At 33.8% G+C, this 22,568-nt stretch overlaps 2 protein-coding genes across 8 annotated transcripts; one reads left to right on the top strand and one right to left on the bottom strand.

The window, feature by feature from the left end:
• Positions 1-410: 410 nt before the first annotated feature.
• Positions 411-8,998, top strand: LOC114406525 (protein prenyltransferase alpha subunit repeat-containing protein 1-B-like). 7 transcript variants are annotated; one of them, XM_028369243.1, is made up of 11 exons: positions 411-862; positions 1,344-1,455; positions 1,796-2,188; positions 2,603-2,710; positions 2,862-2,952; positions 3,414-3,482; positions 4,367-4,444; positions 4,599-4,688; positions 5,876-5,926; positions 8,009-8,227; positions 8,319-8,998. In XM_028369243.1, the coding sequence occupies exons 2-11, from the start codon at positions 1,373-1,375 to the stop codon at positions 8,436-8,438; spliced, it is 1,302 nt and encodes a 433-aa protein (XP_028225044.1). In that variant the 5' UTR covers positions 411-862; positions 1,344-1,372; the 3' UTR covers positions 8,439-8,998. The 7 variants fall into 7 exon arrangements, with proteins under 7 accessions (XP_028225044.1, XP_028225045.1, XP_028225049.1 ...); XM_028369244.1 differs by having other exon boundaries at positions 1,340-1,455; XM_028369246.1 differs by lacking the exon at positions 411-862 and adding an exon at positions 926-1,159.
• Positions 8,999-12,462: 3,464 nt separating this feature from the next.
• On the bottom strand, positions 12,463-20,929 carry LOC114406524 (plasma membrane ATPase 1-like). Its single transcript, XM_028369242.1, has 22 exons — positions 20,868-20,929; positions 20,550-20,681; positions 19,768-19,887; positions 19,570-19,668; positions 18,771-18,908; positions 18,501-18,635; positions 17,566-17,745; positions 17,234-17,440; positions 16,987-17,106; positions 16,439-16,558; positions 16,052-16,174; positions 15,853-15,957; positions 15,623-15,767; positions 14,772-14,933; positions 14,452-14,690; positions 14,328-14,360; positions 14,155-14,236; positions 13,883-14,043; positions 13,600-13,800; positions 13,307-13,489; positions 12,926-13,104; positions 12,463-12,818 (listed from the first exon to the last, which is right to left on the bottom strand). The coding sequence occupies exons 2-22, from the start codon at positions 20,601-20,603 to the stop codon at positions 12,722-12,724; spliced, it is 2,883 nt and encodes a 960-aa protein (XP_028225043.1). The 5' UTR covers positions 20,604-20,681; positions 20,868-20,929; the 3' UTR covers positions 12,463-12,721.
• Between the last annotated feature and the right edge of the window lie 1,639 nt (positions 20,930-22,568).

Genomic DNA, 22,568 nt, shown 5'->3' with positions numbered 1-22,568 from the left:
TTCTTTTGATAATTAAATAAAAGAAAGACAAAACAGTGCATAAATAATTTAAGAAAAATTTTGTGACAAATAATTGAGAAAAAGTAATTGACAGTATAGCTAGTGATGCACATAATTATTGAAGTCGACATATTAGGTGTAAAACTGAGAATTGATTACCTAATAAATTATAAAAAAAATATTATTTACAGCATTAATTAGCTTTTGGCATGCAAGTAGGGTTGTGGACTTGTGGTTGCGGTGTGTTGCAAGTTGAAATATTTTTTTATTTTTGGTGAGTGAGAGATCCTCTCATTAATTAAGTTAGACACTAAATTTGTTTATGGCGTGAATGCATCTAACTTAAAAAAATTTTGTGCACAGAAATAATTCTTTGATTAACTAGTTTATTTCTTCACATCACATATAAACATACAAAATCTTATACTACTACCTCAATCCTCAATCCTAAAAGTTTGTTTGCTGCAAGTTGAAAAATGACAAAAAGAATTAAGAGTTTGAAGCGAAGGGACGACGAATTGGAAGGTTTAGTGTTGGGTGGAGTCAGTGATGCTCACCGTTGATGTTGCTGTGTGCTTCGCTTGCAATAATAAGTTAATAACTACTTCATTCCTCACTGTGTTGGCGTTTTTATCCGATTTTGCAATACACGGACATAACAATATATGTCTTTTGCTATTTACACTTCCCCCTTTCTACTAAGTACACTCCTCTTTCTTTATTTTTGTTTATAAAATTACGTAATTAGCCTCCTCTTTTTTTTCTCTCCCCAAAACAACTCTCGTCCTCCATCCTACGCTACACTCTCTGCAGTGCTTTGACACTTTCCAGAATTCCATTATTCTCGAAATCTTCCATTAAGGTAAAAAAAATTTCCCTTTTGTTTGGTCTTCTATTCTGAACAAAAAACGTTTAAGATATTAGGGCTTTGGCTAACAAATTGTTTGATTGGTCAGAAGAATTTATTTTTAATTTTTCATTCTCATTTGCTTTCCTTCTATTCTACTATTTGTTCGCATAGTTGTAAAATTACAAGAATAAGTGTCTCAATTGGTAGTGCCCATGAACTATTTGTGGAAATGCCTGAGCTGCATTAAGCTATGAAATGGGTTTCATGTCTGCAAATTGAGGAATGTGCAAGTCTTGTCAGCTCGCTCATGTCAGTTTATTTGCCTTGTTTTTGTTGTCCCACCTTGTAATTGAAATGGATTATTGGATTGATCGATGCTTATTGAATTTCCTTGATTTTCTTTTCTGGGGTAATTACTTGGTTCCTAGTGTATTATTTGATAAGATTGATTTGGCAATTGATCCCATCCTTTTTCTGTTTTGTTTCAAGTCAGCACCTTTGACTTGATACAGGTTAGCAAATATGAGTGAAGAGTCTCATTCTAATGTAGAGGCTATGGATCTCTTACGTCAGTTTGAGGATATTCTTGAATCTGATGCTCTAATGTAAGGTTTAATGATGTCATGCACACAAACTGATATAATACCTGCCCTGATGGTTGCTTCAGAAACTTGTGAATTTTCTAGGATTCCTGTTAATCAATATGCTGTCTTCTAATAGCTTTAACCTTTTCATCATGAATGCTTATTAGTAAGATTTTAGTTTTTAGAAAACCATTACTAATTTGTTTTAGTAAATCTTGCAAACTTCTCTTGTATCAAGTCTATGGATGATATAACATATTGAAAGATATAACCTTGATTGATAGAATAACAACTTGTAAGCAATGTCTTGATTCTTCTTTGCTTGATTCAAGTAACTATATTGTGTTTCCTTTTGATCCAGTGACGAGCTGGGCTTCATTCATCCATCCCAATTTGCCTTGCTAAAGGAAGAATCCTACATTTCGTCTAATTTATCTGATGAAGCTATCCATCAATCAGCAGACGGGGTAGTGATCTCTGAGGAATCTTCCAAACAAGACAACCTATATTTCTGGAACAGAGATCATAAATTGGGAATTTCAACTCATGTTCTTCTACCGTTATATAGAGCTGCTAAACACGTGTTTATGACTACGTTAAAACAATACAGGATGTGTGACAATCAATCTGACAAAGTTGGAATTTGCTTACCTGCTTCTTCTTCTTCTTGTGATCATCTTGAAAGTATGCTTCTGAGACACAGCAAGTCTCTTCTGCTGCTAAGCTGTGACTTTTTGACAGCTTGGAATTGCAGGTTCTCATCTTATCTATTAATAATTTTTTATACTCTTTTTTTGCGGACATCTATAAGTCAGAATAATAAGTTGACAGATTTCAATAATTTTTTTTCAACTGCTTATGACAACAGATTTATTTGATAGCATTTTCCTTGTGTTCAAATGTCCAAATGATGCTATGTTCATTAAACTAAAAGGAAAATTTTATTGCAGTCATAAGACATGTGATACTGTATGGTACTAAATGTTAGGTGCTAAAGAGTAAACAGAAGAAAAAGCTTAGTGTTGCACAAAATGTTGCGATGTGTGAGGGAACGTATAAGGTAGGATTTGTAAGGAATGCATTAAAGAGAAAGTAGGGATAACATCCATTGAGGAAATTTGCTAGGAATTTGTTACCAACTTCTCAAGTTTTTCTGTGCATATTGCAGAAAGTTAATAGTGTCCAAGAAGAAGCTCTCAATGTTTGTAGATGAACTTCTCCTGTCAGAACTTGTGCTCTCATATTCACCCAAAAGCGAACAAGCTTGGAATCATAGGTATTAAATGTGAAGCTTCTAATGGCTTTGTTCCCATCACTAAAAGGATATATTTTTTTTAGTATTATATAGATTTGAATGTTGAATTTTAATTGATCCTGAGGCTTTGGAATGTGATTAGCAATCTAATGCATAAAAGTATTTTATTTAGGCGGTGGGTGATCAAGTCAATCTCTGCAAACTGTTCAAATTTCAATGAGATTTTGGGAAAAGAATCTGAGCTGGTGGAAAAAATAGCTGAGGTCTAATTTCAATACAGGAACATTATACTGTTTAAATTGGAAACTTTTTATTTTATGTTTTTGTGATTGACGGGCTTGCATACATGAGAGAAGGATAATTGTTGCTTTTATTAAACCTTTGATCTGACCTTTGCTCAATACAAGGATATATACAAGATTATATTGTAACATGATACACATGCCAAATGTTGACACCTTTGATATTTCAATCCATTTTGCGTTGTAAATACGAAATAATCTCCAAAACATCTTCCTAAAGAAGGAAAAAAAGATTGGAGGGGTGGGGCGGACAAGAGATCTGCTGATGATTATTTTTTTAAGAAAGCTATCTGTTGATGATTTTAATTGATTTATATAATGCCTCACCTTTTTGCCATATAGATTAGAGACTTCATGTCAGATGAAATATCATTTTGAATGAAATATCCATTTATTCCTTTTATGTACCCCATCATTTACAGAGATCAAAAATGAATTATCGTGCATGGAATCACCGTTGCTGGTTAATCTCATACATGACTATCGAACAGGTATTGATTCTATGATATATTTTTATTTGTTGCAAGTGTATGTCGTGAATTCTTGATCAAATTGCATGGTTGAATAATGAAATGGACTAGCAATTTGTCATGAAGGGATGTAAATGTAGTCTTAAACTCCCAAAAGATACAATGTAGTATCAGTAGCATAGTTGTTTTCTCTTTTGGAAATGCCTTGTCACACGTGCTCGTATGTAGTTTTACTTTACCCTGCTGTTGGAGCTAAAGGATATATTAACCCAATTATTCCATGTTTAGTTGAATAGAATGGGCCCATTCCCATGTTTGGTTAGCTCCTCTGACGGGGATTGAACATTCCAAAAACTAAAGGAATAGGTATTCCATAAAAAGTGCTGTAATCTTCATTATATTTCATCAAAATATGTATAAAAAATGGCCGATCACAGGTGGACCACTTGTTCCGTTCCAAAATCTTTTTGGGACCAAATTTTGTTTTCTAAAGCAGCTAATATTTAACTGTAACAAACAAATTATTTTTATTGCATTTTTATTTTAATTATAGTATATCAAATATAAACATGAGGGCGAGCCCTGGTGCAGCGGTAAAGTTGTGCCTTGGTGACTTGTTGGTCATGGGTTCGAATCCGGAAACAGCCTCTTTGCATATGCAAGGGTAAGGCTGCGTACAATATCCCTCCCCCATACCTTCGCATAGCGAAGAGCCTCTGGGCAATAGGGTACAAAGTTTTTTTATATCAAATATAAACATGGAATGAAGTCAACAATTCAACATTCAATTGCATTCCTACTCCCTCTCCCATTGCCATTCCATCAAAAATCTTTTCATCAAATGAAATATGAACTTACTTGTCATGGACTTAATGAATGGTTCTCATGAGGCTTTACCTTTTTAGGTTCTGTATGAATTAAAGAAATCCAGAAGCTGGGCTGCACTGCATGTTGCTGATAATTGTTGTTTTCATTATCGCAGAGTAAGTTGTGATTTACTTGCTTTAACCTGATACTGAATGTTTATAATTTCCAAATTATAAACAGAGTTTTGAGTAACAGACCATAGTTTTGTATGTCCTTCGATGAGCTTAGGATTCTGCACTCTTGACAATAATAGTTTCCATTGCATTGCAGCGTCTATTACTGAAATTTATGGAGAACCAAAATTCTGTGGAAGAAACTGTATCTTATGGTCATAATGCTGATATTGTCCAAGCCTTGAAGGTAATAATTGTACTCATTTATTGTAAATGATCTGATGGGCTCTTTATTTTAAGTCTGTTATACTATGTTTGGATTGATATAAAGGAATGGAATGGAGTCGAATGAAAGGAATGGTCAATTGATAGTGATTGGCTGGTTGTTGCAGTTGAGTTGCTGCTTCTGAGATGTTGTAGTGGCATCATGTGATGTGATCTGCAATTTGAATCTCTGGCTTCAAAATAGGATGGATTGAAACCTGGTGGATTGTATTCCTTTCCCTTCCCTTGCATTCCATCCAATACTTCTATTTTTCTTAACCACCAATTTCAAACAATGGTATATGATGATTTTCTTCCAATTCATTTAATTAGACCTATCATTACTCATTAGATATCAAAATATAGCCTCAATCTCTCATCTTAAGGGCTTAGGATTGAACCCATACCTTCGACTGTTATCTAATTGTCATAAAACTAGTGCATGTTGCAGGATCTTATGGGCCTTTTGGTGGTTTATATTATCTTCCTATTGCTAGAAATGGTAGCAGAATGAGTGAATTAAGACATTAAAATTTGTAATTGGCCTTTTAGGTTTCTAAGAGCCATGAGTTCCAAATGTTGAAGAAATTTGACACGAAGCACTAGAATTTTTTTAAAACAACTCAGGATACAATGTACGTGAGATATGAAACTTTTACAAATGACTGATTTGGTATTCTTTATTCTAAAATTCATCAATGCTAATAAAAAACTTTTAGTTGAAAAATGAAAGACAAAATAAAGTTAGAAAAGAATGCTTGTAAATTTTGCAAACTAGTGAGCTGCTCCAAACAAGCGAAGCTCAATTTAGGCACCTCCAAAATATGCTCGACTTACTATAACATCATGATCTACTGATCATGTTTTTGAATTTGAATAATTTTTTGTTATTTCTTACTTGCTTTACTACTTTAAATGATGATCTGATAGTTGTAATATATGTCAGAACGTGGTTTTGACAACACTTTATCATTGAAATATTCAATGTACTACTTACTGCACGAAAAGATTGGGCAGCATGTGTTTCCTTCATAGAAATATAGAAGGGGAAAACAAGAACTGCAGATTGGCTAATGGAATTGACATTACTGTATCATCTTGACCTCATATTACTAGTACTATCAGTACAAAAATGTAGTTTTTAACAATGTGGTAATTCTGATTTGACAGGATGAACTTGATTGGAATGAAACATTGATAAAACGTTATGTTGGAAGAGAGGTAGGTGACCCTTATTATTAATTTGTTGTTTCTTATTGGTCAATGGTCACATCATTTGTCACTAAAATGATTCCTGATCCGCTGGAGCTTTATAAATAATCTCTTCATTTGTTATTTATAGGATTTTTTGATTCTTGAAATCTGAATATCATTTTCTTGTCTTATAGCATATTGTTATCTTTTACCTTGTGTTTGGATCAGGAATTTCAAAATTTCAGGGAATTTGAAATGCTTAGAATTTGAATTGCTTTGATTTTAATTTTCTTCATTTTTCAAATACTTTGTTTAGATAAATCAATTCAAATTTCTTTAATTTTAAATTCTTTGTTTGGATAGGACAATTCAATTTCCTCCATATGCAAAATTTCAATTTTATATTTTAAATAGATGAAATTTTAATATTAAACTTTATAGAAAACAAACACAATCTAATTTTGAAATATTAATTAAAAAATATTTTTTAATTTTTAATAATTTAAAAATACAAAATATTGATAATTTTAACTAGGGTTGTTTGCCTGACCACAACTAATGATATTTTTAAACCGATATCAACTTAGGCTATTTTTTCAGTCGACATCAAATAGGGTTTTTTTGTCAAAGTATGCCGGGAACATTTGTCAACTAATGTCAGTTGAGGCTATTTTTCGGCTAACGTTGGTTGAGTCTATTTTTCAGTCGATGTTGACTAGGTTTTTTCACCAATGTCGGCTAGGGTTTGTTTGGCCAACACCGGCTAGGGTCTTTTCGACCGACATTGACCAAGACTATTTTTAGCCAACGTCGGCCAAAAAAATCCTAGCAGGCGTTGACAAAAACATCTATCCAATATCGGCTAAAAAATAGCTTGGTCAATGCCGACCAATAGAACCTACCCGATGTCGGCCAAAAAACATCATTGGTCAACATTGGTTGAAAAATCCCTAGTCGAAGTTGGCTAAAAAATAGCCCTGACCAATGTCGGACAAAAAACCCTACCCAACATCAACTATAAAATAACCTTGGCTGATGTTGGCTAAAAAATAGCTCTGACCGATGTTGACCGAAAAAACTCTACTGAATGTTGACTATAAGAACTTAGTCAATGTCAACTAAAAATAATCGGTCAAAAATACCTAGCTGGTGTTAGCAGAAAGAACCCTAACCAACATTAGCCAAAAAACCTAGCTAATGTGGTTAGGAAATAGCTCTGACTGATGTCAGCTAGAAAACCCTAGTTGATGTCAGCAAAAAAAATCCTAATCGATGTCGGCTAAGAAAATCTAGTTGACATAAGCCAAAACACCCTAACTAACATCGGCTGGAAAATAACCCTAGCTGATATTGGCTAAAAAAATAGCTTTGGTTGATGTTGGCTGAAAAAACCTAGCTGACATTAGCTGAAAAATCCTAGCATGTGTCTACTCAAAAGTTAGCCATGACTGATGTCAGTAGAAAAAAAATTAGCTAATGTCGGCCAAAAAAATATTAATCAACATTAACTGAAAAAACCTAGATGACAATGACAAAAAAAAAATCCTTGGCCAACGTCAGTAAAAAGTTCTCATGACTGACGTCAGTGAAAAAATAACCCTAACCAACATCATCTAAAAAAAATCTTAGCCGATATCGGCAAAAAATAATTTTGGTTGACATCATACTAAAAAATTCTGACCAAAAAAATCTCGGCCAACGTTAGTGAAAAACAACTTAAGTCAATGCCGATCGTAAAAACTTTGGTCACCCGTAGTTGCGAGTGTTGAGCGAGAAAGAGTCGTGGGCAAGAACGTGAGTTAGAGTGAGTGTCTCCGTAAAAAGAATTTCAAATTTTATATTTTTTTAGATAATTTGAAATCCTACTATTTTAGTCAATCAAAATGATTCATAAAAATACCAAACATTAAATCTCCTTTCAAATATTCTATCCAAACAAGCTATTTTATCATGAATCATTTTAAATTCTTTGAAAAAATGAATTCCCCCACTGAATTGCTCCATCCAAAAACACTATTAGCGATTTATGGTGCCTTCAATTCAAGTGGCTATTCTACTTCAGTAGTTTTCTTACAAGTTTAGAAATTCAAAATTGCTCATTTTTAACAGGCTCTATGGCTTCATCGTCGCTTCCTTTCCATGTGGATACTTGATTCCGGTGATGCATCCTACCACTCCAAGGAGGCAATCAGCATGCATCATGACTTTGGCACCTTTCTGCAGAATGAATTATGTCTTCTCCATTCCTGCTCAACTTTTGTTGATGATTTTGTGGATGTCCAAGCACAAGCTGCATATTCTGCTTGTTACATACTGTGGTTAAAAGTGGTATGTGGATTAGTTTTCCTTTGGATTTACTTTTTAAGACTGCTTAGCTGCACTGCTTTCTCTGGTGTTTTACATGTATTATATGCATCAGCAAATCGCCAAGCCTCTGGAGAGTAAGCTCTTAGAGAAGATAAAAGATGTAGATCTGAAGACCTTGTTGGATAAGTCATGCCCAGAGAGATCCTCACTCTTCAATTACTTTATGAACTAGATGGAAGCACATGAGCTATGTGGGATAGAGAGATCCTGTGATGTGCACCTTTCTCTTTAGAGGGTTAAGTTCCAAGTTGTTATAACTCCGCACATGTATTTGAAAAATAAATCCATTTGAAAAATAAATCCATTGAAACTTTCATACTTGCCTAAAACAACTCAATTGCACCTCAAATACTCTAGTCAAGCTCTTAGAGACTCCTATATCTGTAAGGGTAAAAAAGGGATTATGCAAGCTATAACTAACTCACATACTTGGCAACAAGTGTGGGAAGCATGGTGGTAAAGTTAGAGGCTGCATGGGATATAAGGGAAAGGGCCGGGGGATAGAGGTAGCCAATCATTTAGGTAGTTGTGGGTGGCTGTTACCACAGTGCAGAGAAGTTTTCCTTCTCTGAATTCTTTCTTTCATTATCAAAAAATTAAGTTTGTAACACCCTGAAATTTCCTTCTTAATTTATTTTGCTACATTGTGATAGGCTAGACAATGAAAATTTGTACTGAGTAATCCGTGCCTGTGTGATTTAATTAATTTTCTATATAATCTTAAATATATAATTTTCATGTTATATAGATATATATTTTTTTAGTATAAATAATTTTTTTAGCTTAACTGATAGAGATATGAAAATTGTCTAAACGAAAATTCCATCCGTGACAAGATTGCATTGTGCAATGAGTGGCAGCGTAATTTAGCTCTATGAGAGGTTTACTCAAGTTATGGCTAATCCTAGGAAGATTAGCATAGTAATCAAGGCATATAGGATAAAATTTACTAGTTTTGGTATGAAGTAAGAATATCCATCTTTGGCAAAACTTTATTTTAACTTTTTTGAGTAAAATTTTTAAAAGTGAAGCACATAACATTTGGTATTGGATGGCACGGCTACACATAGCTGATCAAGGTCATTCAATGTGTCAAATTTGGTCATTAATTAGATCATAAACAATAATCCAATGGATCATGCTCTAAGCTTCTTCTACAAGTTTCATTTAAACTTCAAAAGCTTACAAAACTTGGTCATTCTTCCTATCTTTCACAAGCTGGTCATGAGGGAAGGAGACACCATTTTCATTCTTCTTTCAAGATTTTCCAAGTGTTCTTGAACCCTTCTTCCATCAAGCTTAGGTAAATGACTTTCATTTTCAATTCTAAGCTTGATTTTCACTTGATTTTCTTGTTCTATTCTCACTTGTAGTTTCAAAATCTTATTTTGCACTCTTGAAGGTTTGGAAACTTGAGTCTAAACTCCCCCATTCTTCTTTCTAAATTTTGTGGAGCATCATCAAGGTAGGGGGAAAGTCTCTCCAACCCTTGAACCCTATTCTTGTTGTTAAACTTTCTTGAATATGTTGTCTTGAAAATTTTGTATTGCTACCCTGTTTTGGATCTATGTGCTGAGTTGTTTCTCTTGAGACTTTGATGCCAAAAATGAGTTCTTTGGATAGTAAAACCTAGGGTTAGACTTATGGTGTGAAAATGGAATTTTCTAGAAAAAGTTATGAGCAAAACAAGTTAAGGAGATCTTTAGGAAGCCATAATTTTTGCACAAGACTGAATTGGTTAGTGCTGCTGCATGGACTGTTTTTCTTGAATTTTTAACCTCAAAAATGAATATATAAGGTTTAGGAAAAACCAATTTTTAGAGCACCTAGAAAATCCGAATAAAGTTTAGGAATGAAATTTGGTGAATATGAACAGTAGGGGAATTTCTAGTATTAGATGATTTAATTCAGTGATTATAAGCTCAAAAATGAATTTATAACATGGAAAAACCTTAGGGGAGTAGTAAGGAGTGTTAAAATTGATTTTTGGAAAAATTACAGGACAATAGATTTAAACGAATATAATCGTTAGAATTGAGTGCTTTGTATTTTGTATTTTTGAATGACATGATTGAGCATGTTGGATCTTTTATTCTAAATTTCTATTGTCTTGAATGAGTAAGACAGTGAGAGTGTGAAATCCAACAAATTCTATCTTTGATGTGTGAAACTTATATATATATATATATATATATATATATATATATATATATATATATATATATATTGACTATCTTTTTCTGTACGCGCTCTGGGTTGGGTCTTAAGGTGTTCGACCCTCGACAAATTGTTTGTTATAGATGCAGGTTGGTTGTATTTTTTATTAGTCGTTATGTTGTTTGTGAATCGATGTGTTACATGTTCTTTTTATTACTTGAGAGGTTGAGATAGGTTGCTTGAGAATACTACGTATGCTTGATCCTCGCCTCTATTTCTTGTTGTGTGAATGTTTGAATATGTTTGTCATACGTGGTATGAGGGCTACACACACGATGCGGCGATAAGAGTGAGAGGACCTAAGGAAGAGTAAGGAACTAAAGATTCTATGACATCTGTGAATGGTGAGGTTGGTTTGAGAAAGTGGATGATGAACAGAGATACACTTGAGTGTAGTGGGCAAAAAGGTTCATGGGACCTAGGGGACTTAGCGAGTGGTGACAACCCAACATTTGATGAACTCCTTTGTTGTAGAGAGTTCACAGACCTCATTTTGCTATTCTTGACTGTCTCTGAGACTATGTTTTTTGAGTTGGGGGCTGGAGATCGATGTACATTGTATATTCATGTGGTGATCACTCCTGACTGTCATCCACATAAAAGTGTAAGACCATCATGACTTGGGATGCTTGATGGTAGTGGATGGGCCCTATTGTGAAACAAGTGGAATAATTATGTGCTTAGGACACAAGAATGATGTTTGCTTAGACAACCACACACAATGGTTAGGTGGATTGTATACTATGATTTTGTTTGTTGTTCGTGACATTTGAGGAGTGGGAGACTCACTCCTACAACCAACAACTTATAGGTTTAGGAGATGTCGAAGGAGTCAAGCCCTCTACGAGCTTGGCTTAGTATGCAAACAAAAAGAGTGTGGTTGTGTCGAGGTACACGCACGTCAGTTTACACATGTCACATTATAGTGCACATGGTGCCGGTAGATAGACTAGATGCCACGCCCATCACCATTGATCACTTTCGATACTGCTACATTCCTTGGAGATTTATGTCACGTGTGACAACTGGAATGGTTTGAAGACATCAGTTTTTATTTGGACATGGAAATGTCTCACGATACTCAAGAATTCATAGTGACCTCAGTGAGGTTTGATGCGAGGGGTTATGTCTTGAGTTGGAGATTCGAGTTGGTACGTCTCGTGCAGGTCACTGAGGACTGGAGAGATCACACTGATATGATGCTCGAGGAGGAGGAAGAGTATCACAAGCTTCTATGAGACTTAGAGCCTCTATCTGAAGAGGAGGATTGATGACCTTCCCGTGTCTATACCTTAGGTGTAGTTCAGTATTTTTAGTTAGGTAGTGATCTGCTCTAATCCTAGATTCTTGTTGATATTTTGATGCATTTTGAGGGGCGAGATTTTTACTATAAATGTATGTTTTTTTATATAGTAGATGTATATCAATCATTTCACCACTTTTACACTTTGGGTTGTGTCCAAATTTCTTCTACGGTGACACTATTTATTTGCTTTATTTATGTACAAATGTGCATTCATTTATTTATGGATTTAATTGTAATGTGAAAACCTAGTGCTTTTCAAGCAACACACTTATTTTTACTTTATTTGATTTTATCCTATTTATAATGAAAAAAAATTAATAATATATTTTACCGACTTAAAAATAGAAATTAAAAGTTAAAGATGCGTATTCCACAATATTATTATTTAAATAGTTTTTGAAACAAAATTTCGAAAAAAAAATTTAAGGTGCTACAAAGTTAATATCACAAGCAATTAAGGTTTCGTAGAAGAGTTAAGTTGTATTAACTACTATCTGATAAATTTTGGGTTAGCTGTAAATCTCTGAATTTTAGGTGATCTCATGTCATGAAACAGAAAATTTGACCATTTTACGGCTCCATGAAAAAAAATGACATCCATTTATTTGTTTATTACTTAAATATCCTGTTTAAAAGTTTTTCCAAGCATATTTTCTTGCAACACTACGAAAAGTTTACAAATAAAATATTTTGCTTTCCAAATAGAGAGGTGTAAACAACATTATTGTAACACAATAGGTACAATTTTCCCAAAGAAGAAAGACAAAATGGAAAGCAAACAACAACCAATGGTTTGAATGAAAAGTACAAGAAAACTAAGCAGATACATTGTTGAAGTAAAACCTGTAGTCTGACATCAGACAAAGCCGTAATACAAGAAATTTAAAGAGTCACATGGCATCATAATGATGATAGATAGCAGTCATAAAGTCTTAGACAGTGTAGTGTCCGTTCATGGCATCAATGTCCAGACCCCTTAGCTTGGCAAATGATTCCACTCTACCTTTGAGAGTGTGAAGCTCTCTCAGCCTGCATCACAAGGAAGAAAAGTAACAATTAGGGGGAAATGAAAAATCATGGAAAGGTAAAAAAAAAAAAAACTATGAAACAGTTAGAAGATGATCAAAGACACTGACCTTGCTATCTCTGCGCGCCTCCTAGCCTCTTCTGCCAATGTATTAATTTCTCTGAAGGTGTGCTTGTCTGTAAACCCTTTTGACTCAGCAGATTGGAGGCCATGTAAGGTTCTCTGCTCGGTTGCCCATGCAGCCTCACGAGCTTCTTTACCAAAGTCATTTTTGTTGGTGAATGCAGTCTGTTAATTTGCACCAATAAGAAGTCATATAATATAACCATATAAGTACACTAATCATTCTGAATCTTAGAGACTGAGTCTATAAAAAACCATCTGGCATACTTAAGTTTTGAACCCATTTTTTTGTTAGACATATAAGTTCATTTATTCTACACACAAATTTTTGCAGAAGTTCTATAACTGGTTCAGTCATTATACTCACCCTTTGGTTTATCACTGTATTCCAAGCCCTTCCACTTAGTGCGTAACGAACAGCAAACTTTAAAGGATCTAGAAATAGATACGTTATAATATTGTATAACCATATGACTCCTGTCCAGCCCCAACCAATACTTTTGATTCCAGCAAGTCTCCAACTGAGAGTGGCAGATACAACAGTTGCAATCTGTTGAGAATATAGTGAAATGAAACAGTGAGGCTTCCCACTGAGAAAGTTCAAATAGATTTAAAGGTCTGAATAATAAGCAATGCTGGAAGGTTGAGAAAACGATGTACCGCTTGAGCAATGATGAAGGCAGTGACAAGCAAAAGACCAGGTCTTTCTGTGTAGGACCAACCCCTTGAGCGTGTCACGAAAATTAAGGCTTGACTAATTGTACTGACTTGAAGATAGACAGCAGATCCCAACATTCTTTTGGTTGGATCTTTGATAGAAGCATCTGGATTGTAGTGAAAGTGTTTCACACCAAAATGGTCCTGGGGCAGAATACTTCATTATCATCTCATTGAATGAAAGAATAACAAAGTAGTGGACAACAACGGGAAAGAAGATACTTACAGGAAAGAAGTTTGTTTCAACAACTATATAGAAGAAGATCACAGTCATTAGAGCCAGATAGCTGCCAAGAACAATCCCAGTTGTAAAGATTTCACTAAGCTTCCAACTATCAGGAAGTGGAGAAGGCTTAACCCTGTCTTTAGATATTGTCATGATGGTACCTACAAGGACGCTAACAAGTCAGGGGATACCAGAAATAAAGTATTTCATGTAATGAACATCAAATTATAATGAGACTTCTGATTAAGATACTATAAAGTAGCTAATATTACCATCATTGAGAATGGCAATGACAAGAACCATAAAGGGAGGAAAGTCGAATTTCCAAAAGCTGTTCAGTAACATGAAACCAAGCTGAAATGATAAAAAAAAAAAAACTGAAAATGAGAAGAAAGTTGATGATCAGGTTCATTCTGAATATATTTTTTATGTACAAAATGCTTACCACAATACGAATAGTGATAGATATAGCATATATCTGCAAAGGAAAAGGAATAAAATAAAAATCATTATTTATTGTCACACTAAGAAATATTTTCATTTTCATATGTTGATAGTTGTGGGATTACTGTGTAGTTTTTCATTCTCTGGAAAATCGCACGGCTAGTTAAAACTGCACTTATGATCACACTCAACCCGGGTTCGGTTAGGACTATGTCAGAAGCACTTCTGGCTGCATCTGTAGCATCTGCTACAGCAATACCTATGTCTGCTATCTTCAGGGCAGGTGCATCATTCACCCCATCACCAGTCATCCCACAAATGTGCTTTCTAGCTTGTAACCTCTTCACAATCTCATACTTGTGCTCTGAGGCGAAATACATATTATCAGAAATCGAACAAGACATTAAATTAGATGACCCTTTTGATCACTGCTTTCTTGGCTTACCAGGAAAGACTCCAGCAAAACCATCAGCATTCTCAATGAGATCATCAACGGCGACAGCACCCAATCCATCTTTATTTTCACCAAGCAGTGATGAAGAAGGATACATGTTAGTTCCCATCCCTAGACGCCTTCCTGTTTCCTTACCTATTGCAAGTTGATCACCTGAAATGTTTTTTGTTGCATCACAACATGAGCATCTCTGATCATCGTTTTCTTATGTACACTAGAATTAAATCAGTGACACAAAGAACACAAGGACAAGTCTATTATAGAGGTAGAATCTCCCACTAGTAGACAGAAACTATCACACTTTTTCCTATGTTCACTATAATACCCAATGAGATAGGTTTTACTTTAGAATTAGAAAATTTCAAGGTGTTGGAAAGGTAGCTAGATGTCATGTTAAGCCACCAATTTTAATTTGATTCTTTTAAAGGCACTTTCTTCACTTCTCCATTGCCTTGGACACATTGTTTTGTAAGAATAGTCTAAATAATAAAAATTAAAAAATTAATGAAATCAAGGTTGTCATTTATCTACCAGTATGGAAACGATTAGGATTATTCTGGTTGTCCTAAGCACGAATAAAATTTCTTTAAATAAAAACTAACACTAGGAAGAATATTGAACAGTGGTAATACAAGAATAAGTTTTCAAAATAGATGGTAACATTTGTAATGTTTTCCATCCTACACAAATTATGAATTCACTTGAATCATGCATAAGTTTTTGTCTTGAACTTGTTTTTTCACAGAGAAACATTGCCACAAGAAAATTCATATTGTAAATGCAACCAAGATATTTTCAATTGAAATACTCTTAAACGAAAATCAAGTAATGGTGACACATACCAGTGATCATTTTTACACTCACGCCAAGATCAAGAGCTCTTCTAATTGTTTCTGCACTATCATGGCGAGGAGGATCGAAAAGAGGGAGCAGGCCAACAAACTCCCATGGTCCTCCTGGACTGTCTTTAGTTCCCTCAGGTACTTCCTAAATTCGAAAAATTTCCATTGCTATATAAAAATATACAGTGATATACTAATGAGATGATGGAGAATTCATAGGACATATAAACCTGACGGGCGACTGCAAGAGAACGAAGTCCACGTTCTGCAAACTTGTCAATAATTGCATGAACCCTCTGTTGGATTTCTGGTTTGTTATGTGCAAGATTGAGAATCTACACATCATAAGAGTTAAATAATGATCAAACAAATGTTACTCTAGTAAGATAGTATGGTTCTTTAGAGTTATTATAATGGATTATATACTACCTGCTCTGGTGCACCTTTGCTAACTCTGTGCATTTTACCGGCAGCATCAAGGTATGTAAGGGCAGTTCTTTTATCAGTTGGATTGAATGGAAGGAAATGAACTTCTTTTATTCCAGTTCGTGCCTTGGAAAATTAAAGAACCATTAGTAGACTAACCAAATTTCTACTACAGAAGATGGTGGAAACTTGCTTTGCTGAATGCTACAATTTGAATAATGAAAATTTCTTGTCTATTAATGCATTATTTATATTTTTTTTTTAATGTATGATGGTATTAATTAAGCTATCATCTAAGAATTTTTTTAAAAGAATGTGGAATTCACTGCAGAATGAAATTGGAAAAGCTTTCAGTGTTGTTAATCTAATAAGGCATCTTTGAACTTGTACCTCCTTTGGGTCTGCTAACATCGAAACTATAGCACAATCAATTGCGTCTTGGTTCTCTAGCCTTGATGCTCTTGCAGCCATAAGTACAACCATATCACTATCAACCCCTTTAGCAAAAACCTGCCAGATATTGATAATTGTTGGGAGAAAGAAAGTTAGTTAGCATTTAAGAATATGGATCCATATATAGACAAATACATAAACAGCATCACTCATATTTATTTATATCTATTTATATGTGCAGAATTTAAAGGTTCTATATATGAAAAGGGTTTTTGTCAGTGCTTTAAGATCAATTGTTAGTTGATTGTCAATTGTTAGCATTGCTCATTATTTTCCCTTAATATGTTTCTTTCTTTAAGAAATTGAGTACTTGTTTCAGAAGTGAAATATAATGTTTGTGCTTGAAGGAATCTCCCATGTCATGTACAATACATGACATTGGACATTCTGATATACCGGTTTACATACATTTGACAGATATGAAATTTATATCAAACCAATCGTTATACTTAGTTTTAGTAGGAACTAAGAAGAGTAATTATGACCTCAATGATATTCTTGTCCACTGAAAGCTTGTTAAGAGTTAATGTGCCTGTTTTGTCACTACATAACACGTCCATTCCAGCCATTTCTTCAATGGCAGTCATTCTCTTTGTTATGGCACCCTGCAAAGAATACACCCAACATAGCCATTAGCTCAACTGCACAAAGATATCAAAAACTTAAAAATACTAAATTCTTATGGTCTTATAAAAGCCAATGAAATGTTTGAATTTGCATTGCATCACAAACCTGTTGAGCCAACTTGTGTGAACCAATAGCCATAGTAACAGAAAGGACAGTTGGCATTGCAATAGGGATGCCACCAATCAATAGCACAAGGAGGTTATCGATACCATTTCGGTATTTCTTTTTATGGATTCCATATATCACAATGATTTCCAAAATCATACCAACAGCAATTGAACAGATGCAGAAATTCCCAATAGATGTTAGAACCTGTAACAATTATGTGATGTCACTGAGCATTATCCTGACAATATTTCACATGGGGATGAATGTACTTGAGACGGAAAACATTCATTCGCACAACATTAAAGAGACTAAAAATCCTATATATGAACCTTTTGGAAATGTCCAACATGTGTTGTGTTTTCCACAAGATGAGCTGCCTTCCCAAAAAAGGTGTGAACTCCAGTTGCAATAACTACTGCCTCAATTTCTCCTTGCTTGCAAGTTGAACCAGAATATACTCCTTCTCCAGGATGTTTTGAGACAGGAAGTGACTCTCCAGTAAGAGCAGACTGAAACACACAGAAACATATATCTCAATACAAGAGGGTCAAGTATGGGATGATATGATGATGAAGCATAGTATATTAATATTAGTTAGGATGTCCCATGTCATCTATCTATGTATCATCAACAACAACAACAAAAGCAACAAAAGCTTTTTCCTATTAGGTCAGATTGGTTACATGGATCACACAAAGCCATTCGGCTCAGATAAAGACCAGATTTTCAGAGATATTAATTAGCATGAGATCTGATAGGAAGAAGGACTTATAGGAGGAAGAAGCAAGAGTGCCGAGCTGGCATGAGGGTAGTGGTTGTACCAGACATGTTGTCTGCCACCACTCCTATTAGCACTAGTATTTTGTTAGGATTTCTGTTATAAGAATATTCTAGTATCTTTCTGTTAGTGTTACACTACTGCCATCATCCAAGTTCTATATATATAGGGTGATGTGTATAATTCAGATTATGGAAAAATAATACTCAGTTTCTATTCATTTGTTTTGGGAGGTTCTTCCTGGTCCTCGAATTCCAGGAACCACAGTTACTAAAATTCAGAGAACATAACAAGATCTCCCTTAACAACTTCCCCTATCCATCTATGCATCAAATGATTAATTTCTTATTCATCTGAAACTGATATTTCCTTTTTTCTTAAGGAATATCTGGACCAGCTCAGAGAAGGTTCCTATGTAGTTCACATCTCCTTTTAGTTTAACTTAGTTGATATGGAACAACCTCAGCCATTAACAGCCAATTTTACCTGATCAATCTTCAAAGGATCGCCTTCAAGGAGACGTGCATCAGCAGGAATGATGTCACCAAGCTTGATGCTAATTATGTCTCCGGGAACCAACACTGAAGCATCTTCTTCACTCCATTTTCCATCACGAAGTACCTGTAAAGGTAAATTAGATTAGATGTCAAATGAAATGGAAACAAGACAGTATAACAAAGTCATTGGAAAAGGAAAACAAAAACATGCAATAGTGATGTAGGTAGCTACTGTTAAATCAGTGAAGAGGGGAATAACCTTTGCTTTGGGGGCTAATCTGGCCATAAGGGCAGCAGCTGCATTGCCAGCATTGTTTTCTTCTATGAAACTGATGGTGGAGTTTATAAGTAGCAAAAGAACTATGCCAGCAAAATCTTGATAATCTCCACCTTCACCCTGCAGAGTTTTGAGTTATTATATTAAATATAATGGATTGTAAATTGTAACATCACTGTTTTCAGACAGTAAAAATTGACTGATTGATAATGAAACTTGACTTTTAAATTTAAACCTATGGCAATATCTAAAATTGTTACCAACAAAAACTTAATCTTGTATTCCACAATCCTTTGAAAAATTAATGATATTTGTAATTTCCAAGTTAAAAGTAACAAAAGGAAAAGAATGAAAATAGTTTCATATTATCTACCAGGAAAAAGTGTAAAACATCAAATCTGCCCTTAAAATTACAATTATTGGTGATTTTAATTCTAGACTTTGGCAATAATTAGTCAATTTGGTCCCTCATGTCAGACCAATTTGGCTAACGGCTATTATATCTAGGGAATAAATTAATTGATTGGGTTATGTTAAGGAACAAATGGATTATAGCCAATGCCCTGAACCAAATTGATTGAAAATTCTCAAAGATTAACTATATATATATATATATATATATATATATATATATATATATATATATATATATATATATATATATTGTAATATCAAGGATCAAATCAATTGAAGGATGCCAAATTATTGTTTTGTTTCATTAATTAAACTTTGTAAAACCATGGAAAAAAAATTGAAAACTCAAAGAGTTGTGAAGATTTACCCCTCCATGTGCCATGCCTATGGCCATGATAGCAGCAGCTTCCATAACCCATGACAGAGGATTCCACATAAAGCCCAAAAACTTCAGTATCTTACTTTCCTGTACAAGCATTAAAGTATAGAAGCTATCTATAAGAAACCTGAGCAACAATTTAGAGAGGAAATAGGAAACTAAAAGCATTGAAGTTTGGCTTTTAACCTTTTTTTCTTCAAGCTTATTGTATCCAAACAAGTCAAGCCTCTGTTGTACTTGCTCGGAGCTTAAACCTTCTTTTGTGCATTTGAGATTATCAAAAACCTCCTCAATAGGAATGTTCTCCTACATAGCACAAATTCCATGTTAATCAGATGCCTAATACTGATAGTGTTTTTCATCCCCTATGTGACTAAACCATCATAGAAGTAAATTAGAAAATTTCATCCTACTTTTCTTTTCTTTTGTATTTCTTCATATTTTGGGTTTGGACTCGAAAAATACATAAAAAGGACACATAATACAATCACAAAAGTCTTATTCCACCAGGTGAGGTCAGGTACATAGATCACATAGTACCATTGGACTTGGTTAAAACTCCTTGGAGATATTATTCATCATGAGATTCCCTTTAACAATTTTCTCCAATGTTCTTCTCGGTCTTCCTCTCTTCCTTTTCACAGAACAAAAAACTATGCAATCTATTCTTCTCACTAGTGCTTCCATGTAGATAGACTAGTTTCTTTTCCAAGTTAGCAACAAGAAATTCAAACAATCTTCTTTTTAACAAAAGTTAAATAACTTCTGAGTAATTTCCCAACTGACTAATCAACAAAATAACTAATCCAAATTGAAGTAATCACTGAGAATTTGCATGTAAGAAACTAGAATATGTTTTCAGCTCCAAAATGGAGGAGGAATAAATAAACTCTAGAGAGACAGACTATGCCATAAATAAATAAATAAAACTTAGGACATTTTAATTTTCTATTATTTGTTTCACATACCAGATCAACAGCTTCCTTTACAATAGCCTCAAGTTCCACAGACCCCTCTCCCATTTTCTGAAGCTGCTTAATCTTCTGCTCTCTTCCCAGCAAAAACAATATGCACTTTTGAGCTGAGTCACAATTAGAACCCTTAAAATGTAGATTGATTAGCAACAAAATACAAGATATGCCAATGCCCCAAAACAAATTGTAGTTAAGATAATAAAACAACTAATATCTAAAACTAAAGATAGAGATAAACATTTGCAACTTTCCTAGTTCACATAGTGATTCCTAAACCATTGGATTATGTTATGAGCATTACAAGAAATTTACCTCTCAAAGAGGTTTGATAATCTCTCCAAATCCTCAAAACACTCTCAAGCTCAATTGGAGGATATGGCATTGCAAGAATGGCACAAATATATGTATATATACATAGAAAGAGAGAGAAATTGCACCACATGTGCTTAGAATAACAAGAATGACAAAAACTAGAAAAATACGATGTTACAAAAAGTGGCATATGTGCATGAAAGACTCCGCCGGCCAGCTTCTATACAATGGTTGTATTATACAAAGCTAATTGCATTCAAACTATTAACTACTTTTGCCGCCATGTTAATTAATTTATTTACCTATGAATCCAAAGTTTAATAGTATCATGCAGGTGAAATAAAATAATGAATATTCAACCGTACATTTTATTCTGCCATAAGTACTTTATGAGTGACATGTAGATTTTTTCTATATAAAGTAAAATACCATTTGATCCAGTCACACCAAACATAGACCAACTTTTATTGAATCATCATGTTCTTCTACAAGGGAAACTCTGCTATAAAGAACAAAATGCTGTGCCAGCAAAGATTAAACTAGCTCTTAATAGACACAAGATATTGCAAATAACAATAACAGTGTTACAATTGTAAATTTTCATTGTTGTTACAAAGTGTGGGAATAAACAAAAAAACTACAAATCTGTTTTAAAAAAAATCTAAATAAATAGTTGTAATCACTGTCAGTATTAGTTAATGAAGTAAAAAAAGAAAATTTAAAGTACACTGTAAAGATAAAGTAATTTATATATAAAGAGAAATTAAAAAAAAAAAAAACTGAGGTGTGCCTTCAGTTACCTAGGTAATATGTTGGAGTGGTTAAAAGAAAAACAAATTTTGTTAAAACATACCATGCACTACTCATTGAGGAAAAGAAATGTTAGTTGCTAACTTTAATTATTCGAGTAAATACACTTTATCTAAAAGAAATTAAATTATTAATATAAATATTAAAATTTTACATTATTATTAATATAAATATAAACTTTATCTATAACATACCATCTATTACAATTCTTTTGTTTTTGTCTTCTTTATCCTTCTCTTCCCATCTCTTCCTTTCTTCCCTCTCAAACTCTCTCAAACTTTATAGATGTGAAACAAACATTATTTTTTATTATTGGTAACATTGGTTAATTTTTTATGCTCCAATTCTTTTACCTATATCAGTGTATGTCAATCAATTTCGTTACTGAAGTGCCACGATAGTAGAGCCTAGAGATCGTGGGACCCTCTGTTGAATTTTATTTTTGAAGCCTTTATTTATAAGTTTCATTCTTCTTGTTGACCTCATTCTGTATAGCTAAAGAATCATTGCTATGTCTAGTAACAAAACGTCACAATTAAATCTAACACTTTTTTTTTGGTGAATGTTAAAACTAATACAAAGACTTTATTTGCTTGGTACTATTTATGTCAGCAACCTGTCAAGCAAAATAAATATTTAAGGCAGGACTTGTTGTTTAGCAAATTATATATAAAGGAATGCTATTTTTATATGTTTTTAATGTTTTTTATTATTAGTTAAAATTATGTTAGTCCCATAAAATAAGGTAAATTTCACTTCTTATTTAATAAGTGTACGTATTCAATAGATTTCACAAGAATTTTTATAAATAATAAAGAGTAGGTTAATTACTAATAATTTTAAAATATATATATTTCTCTTAAGCTTGAACATATAAGTTGTGCATATTTT

Source organism: Glycine soja, chromosome 3 (assembly GCF_004193775.1).
Source record: "Glycine soja cultivar W05 chromosome 3, ASM419377v2, whole genome shotgun sequence".
Taxonomy (NCBI): domain Eukaryota; kingdom Viridiplantae; phylum Streptophyta; class Magnoliopsida; order Fabales; family Fabaceae; genus Glycine; species Glycine soja.
Note: the sequence above shows the minus strand (reverse complement) of the source record. Positions and strands in the feature narration are given on the sequence as shown.

What these genes read in the sequence shown, in the direction of transcription:
- LOC114406525 (XM_028369243.1), top strand. Translation starts at nt 1,373, where the DNA reads ATGAGTGAAGAGTCTCATTCTAATGTAGAGGCTATGGATCTCTTACGT. An exon ending in TTGACAGCTTGGAATTGCAG is followed by an intron (nt 2,189 to 2,602) that starts GTTCTCATCTTA and finishes TGCATATTGCAG; the next exon opens with AAAGTTAATAGTGTCCAAGA. An exon ending in CATACATGACTATCGAACAG is followed by an intron (nt 3,483 to 4,366) that starts GTATTGATTCTA and finishes TTACCTTTTTAG; the next exon opens with GTTCTGTATGAATTAAAGAA.
- LOC114406524 (XM_028369242.1), bottom strand. Translation starts at nt 20,603, where the DNA reads ATGGGAGAGGGGTCTGTGGAACTTGAGGCTATTGTAAAGGAAGCTGTT. An exon ending in TAAAGGAAGCTGTTGATCTG is followed by an intron (nt 19,888 to 20,549) that starts GTATGTGAAACA and finishes TGTGCTATGTAG; the next exon opens with GAGAACATTCCTATTGAGGA. An exon ending in TAGGCATGGCACATGGAGGG is followed by an intron (nt 18,909 to 19,569) that starts GTAAATCTTCAC and finishes AAAACTCTGCAG; the next exon opens with GGTGAAGGTGGAGATTATCA.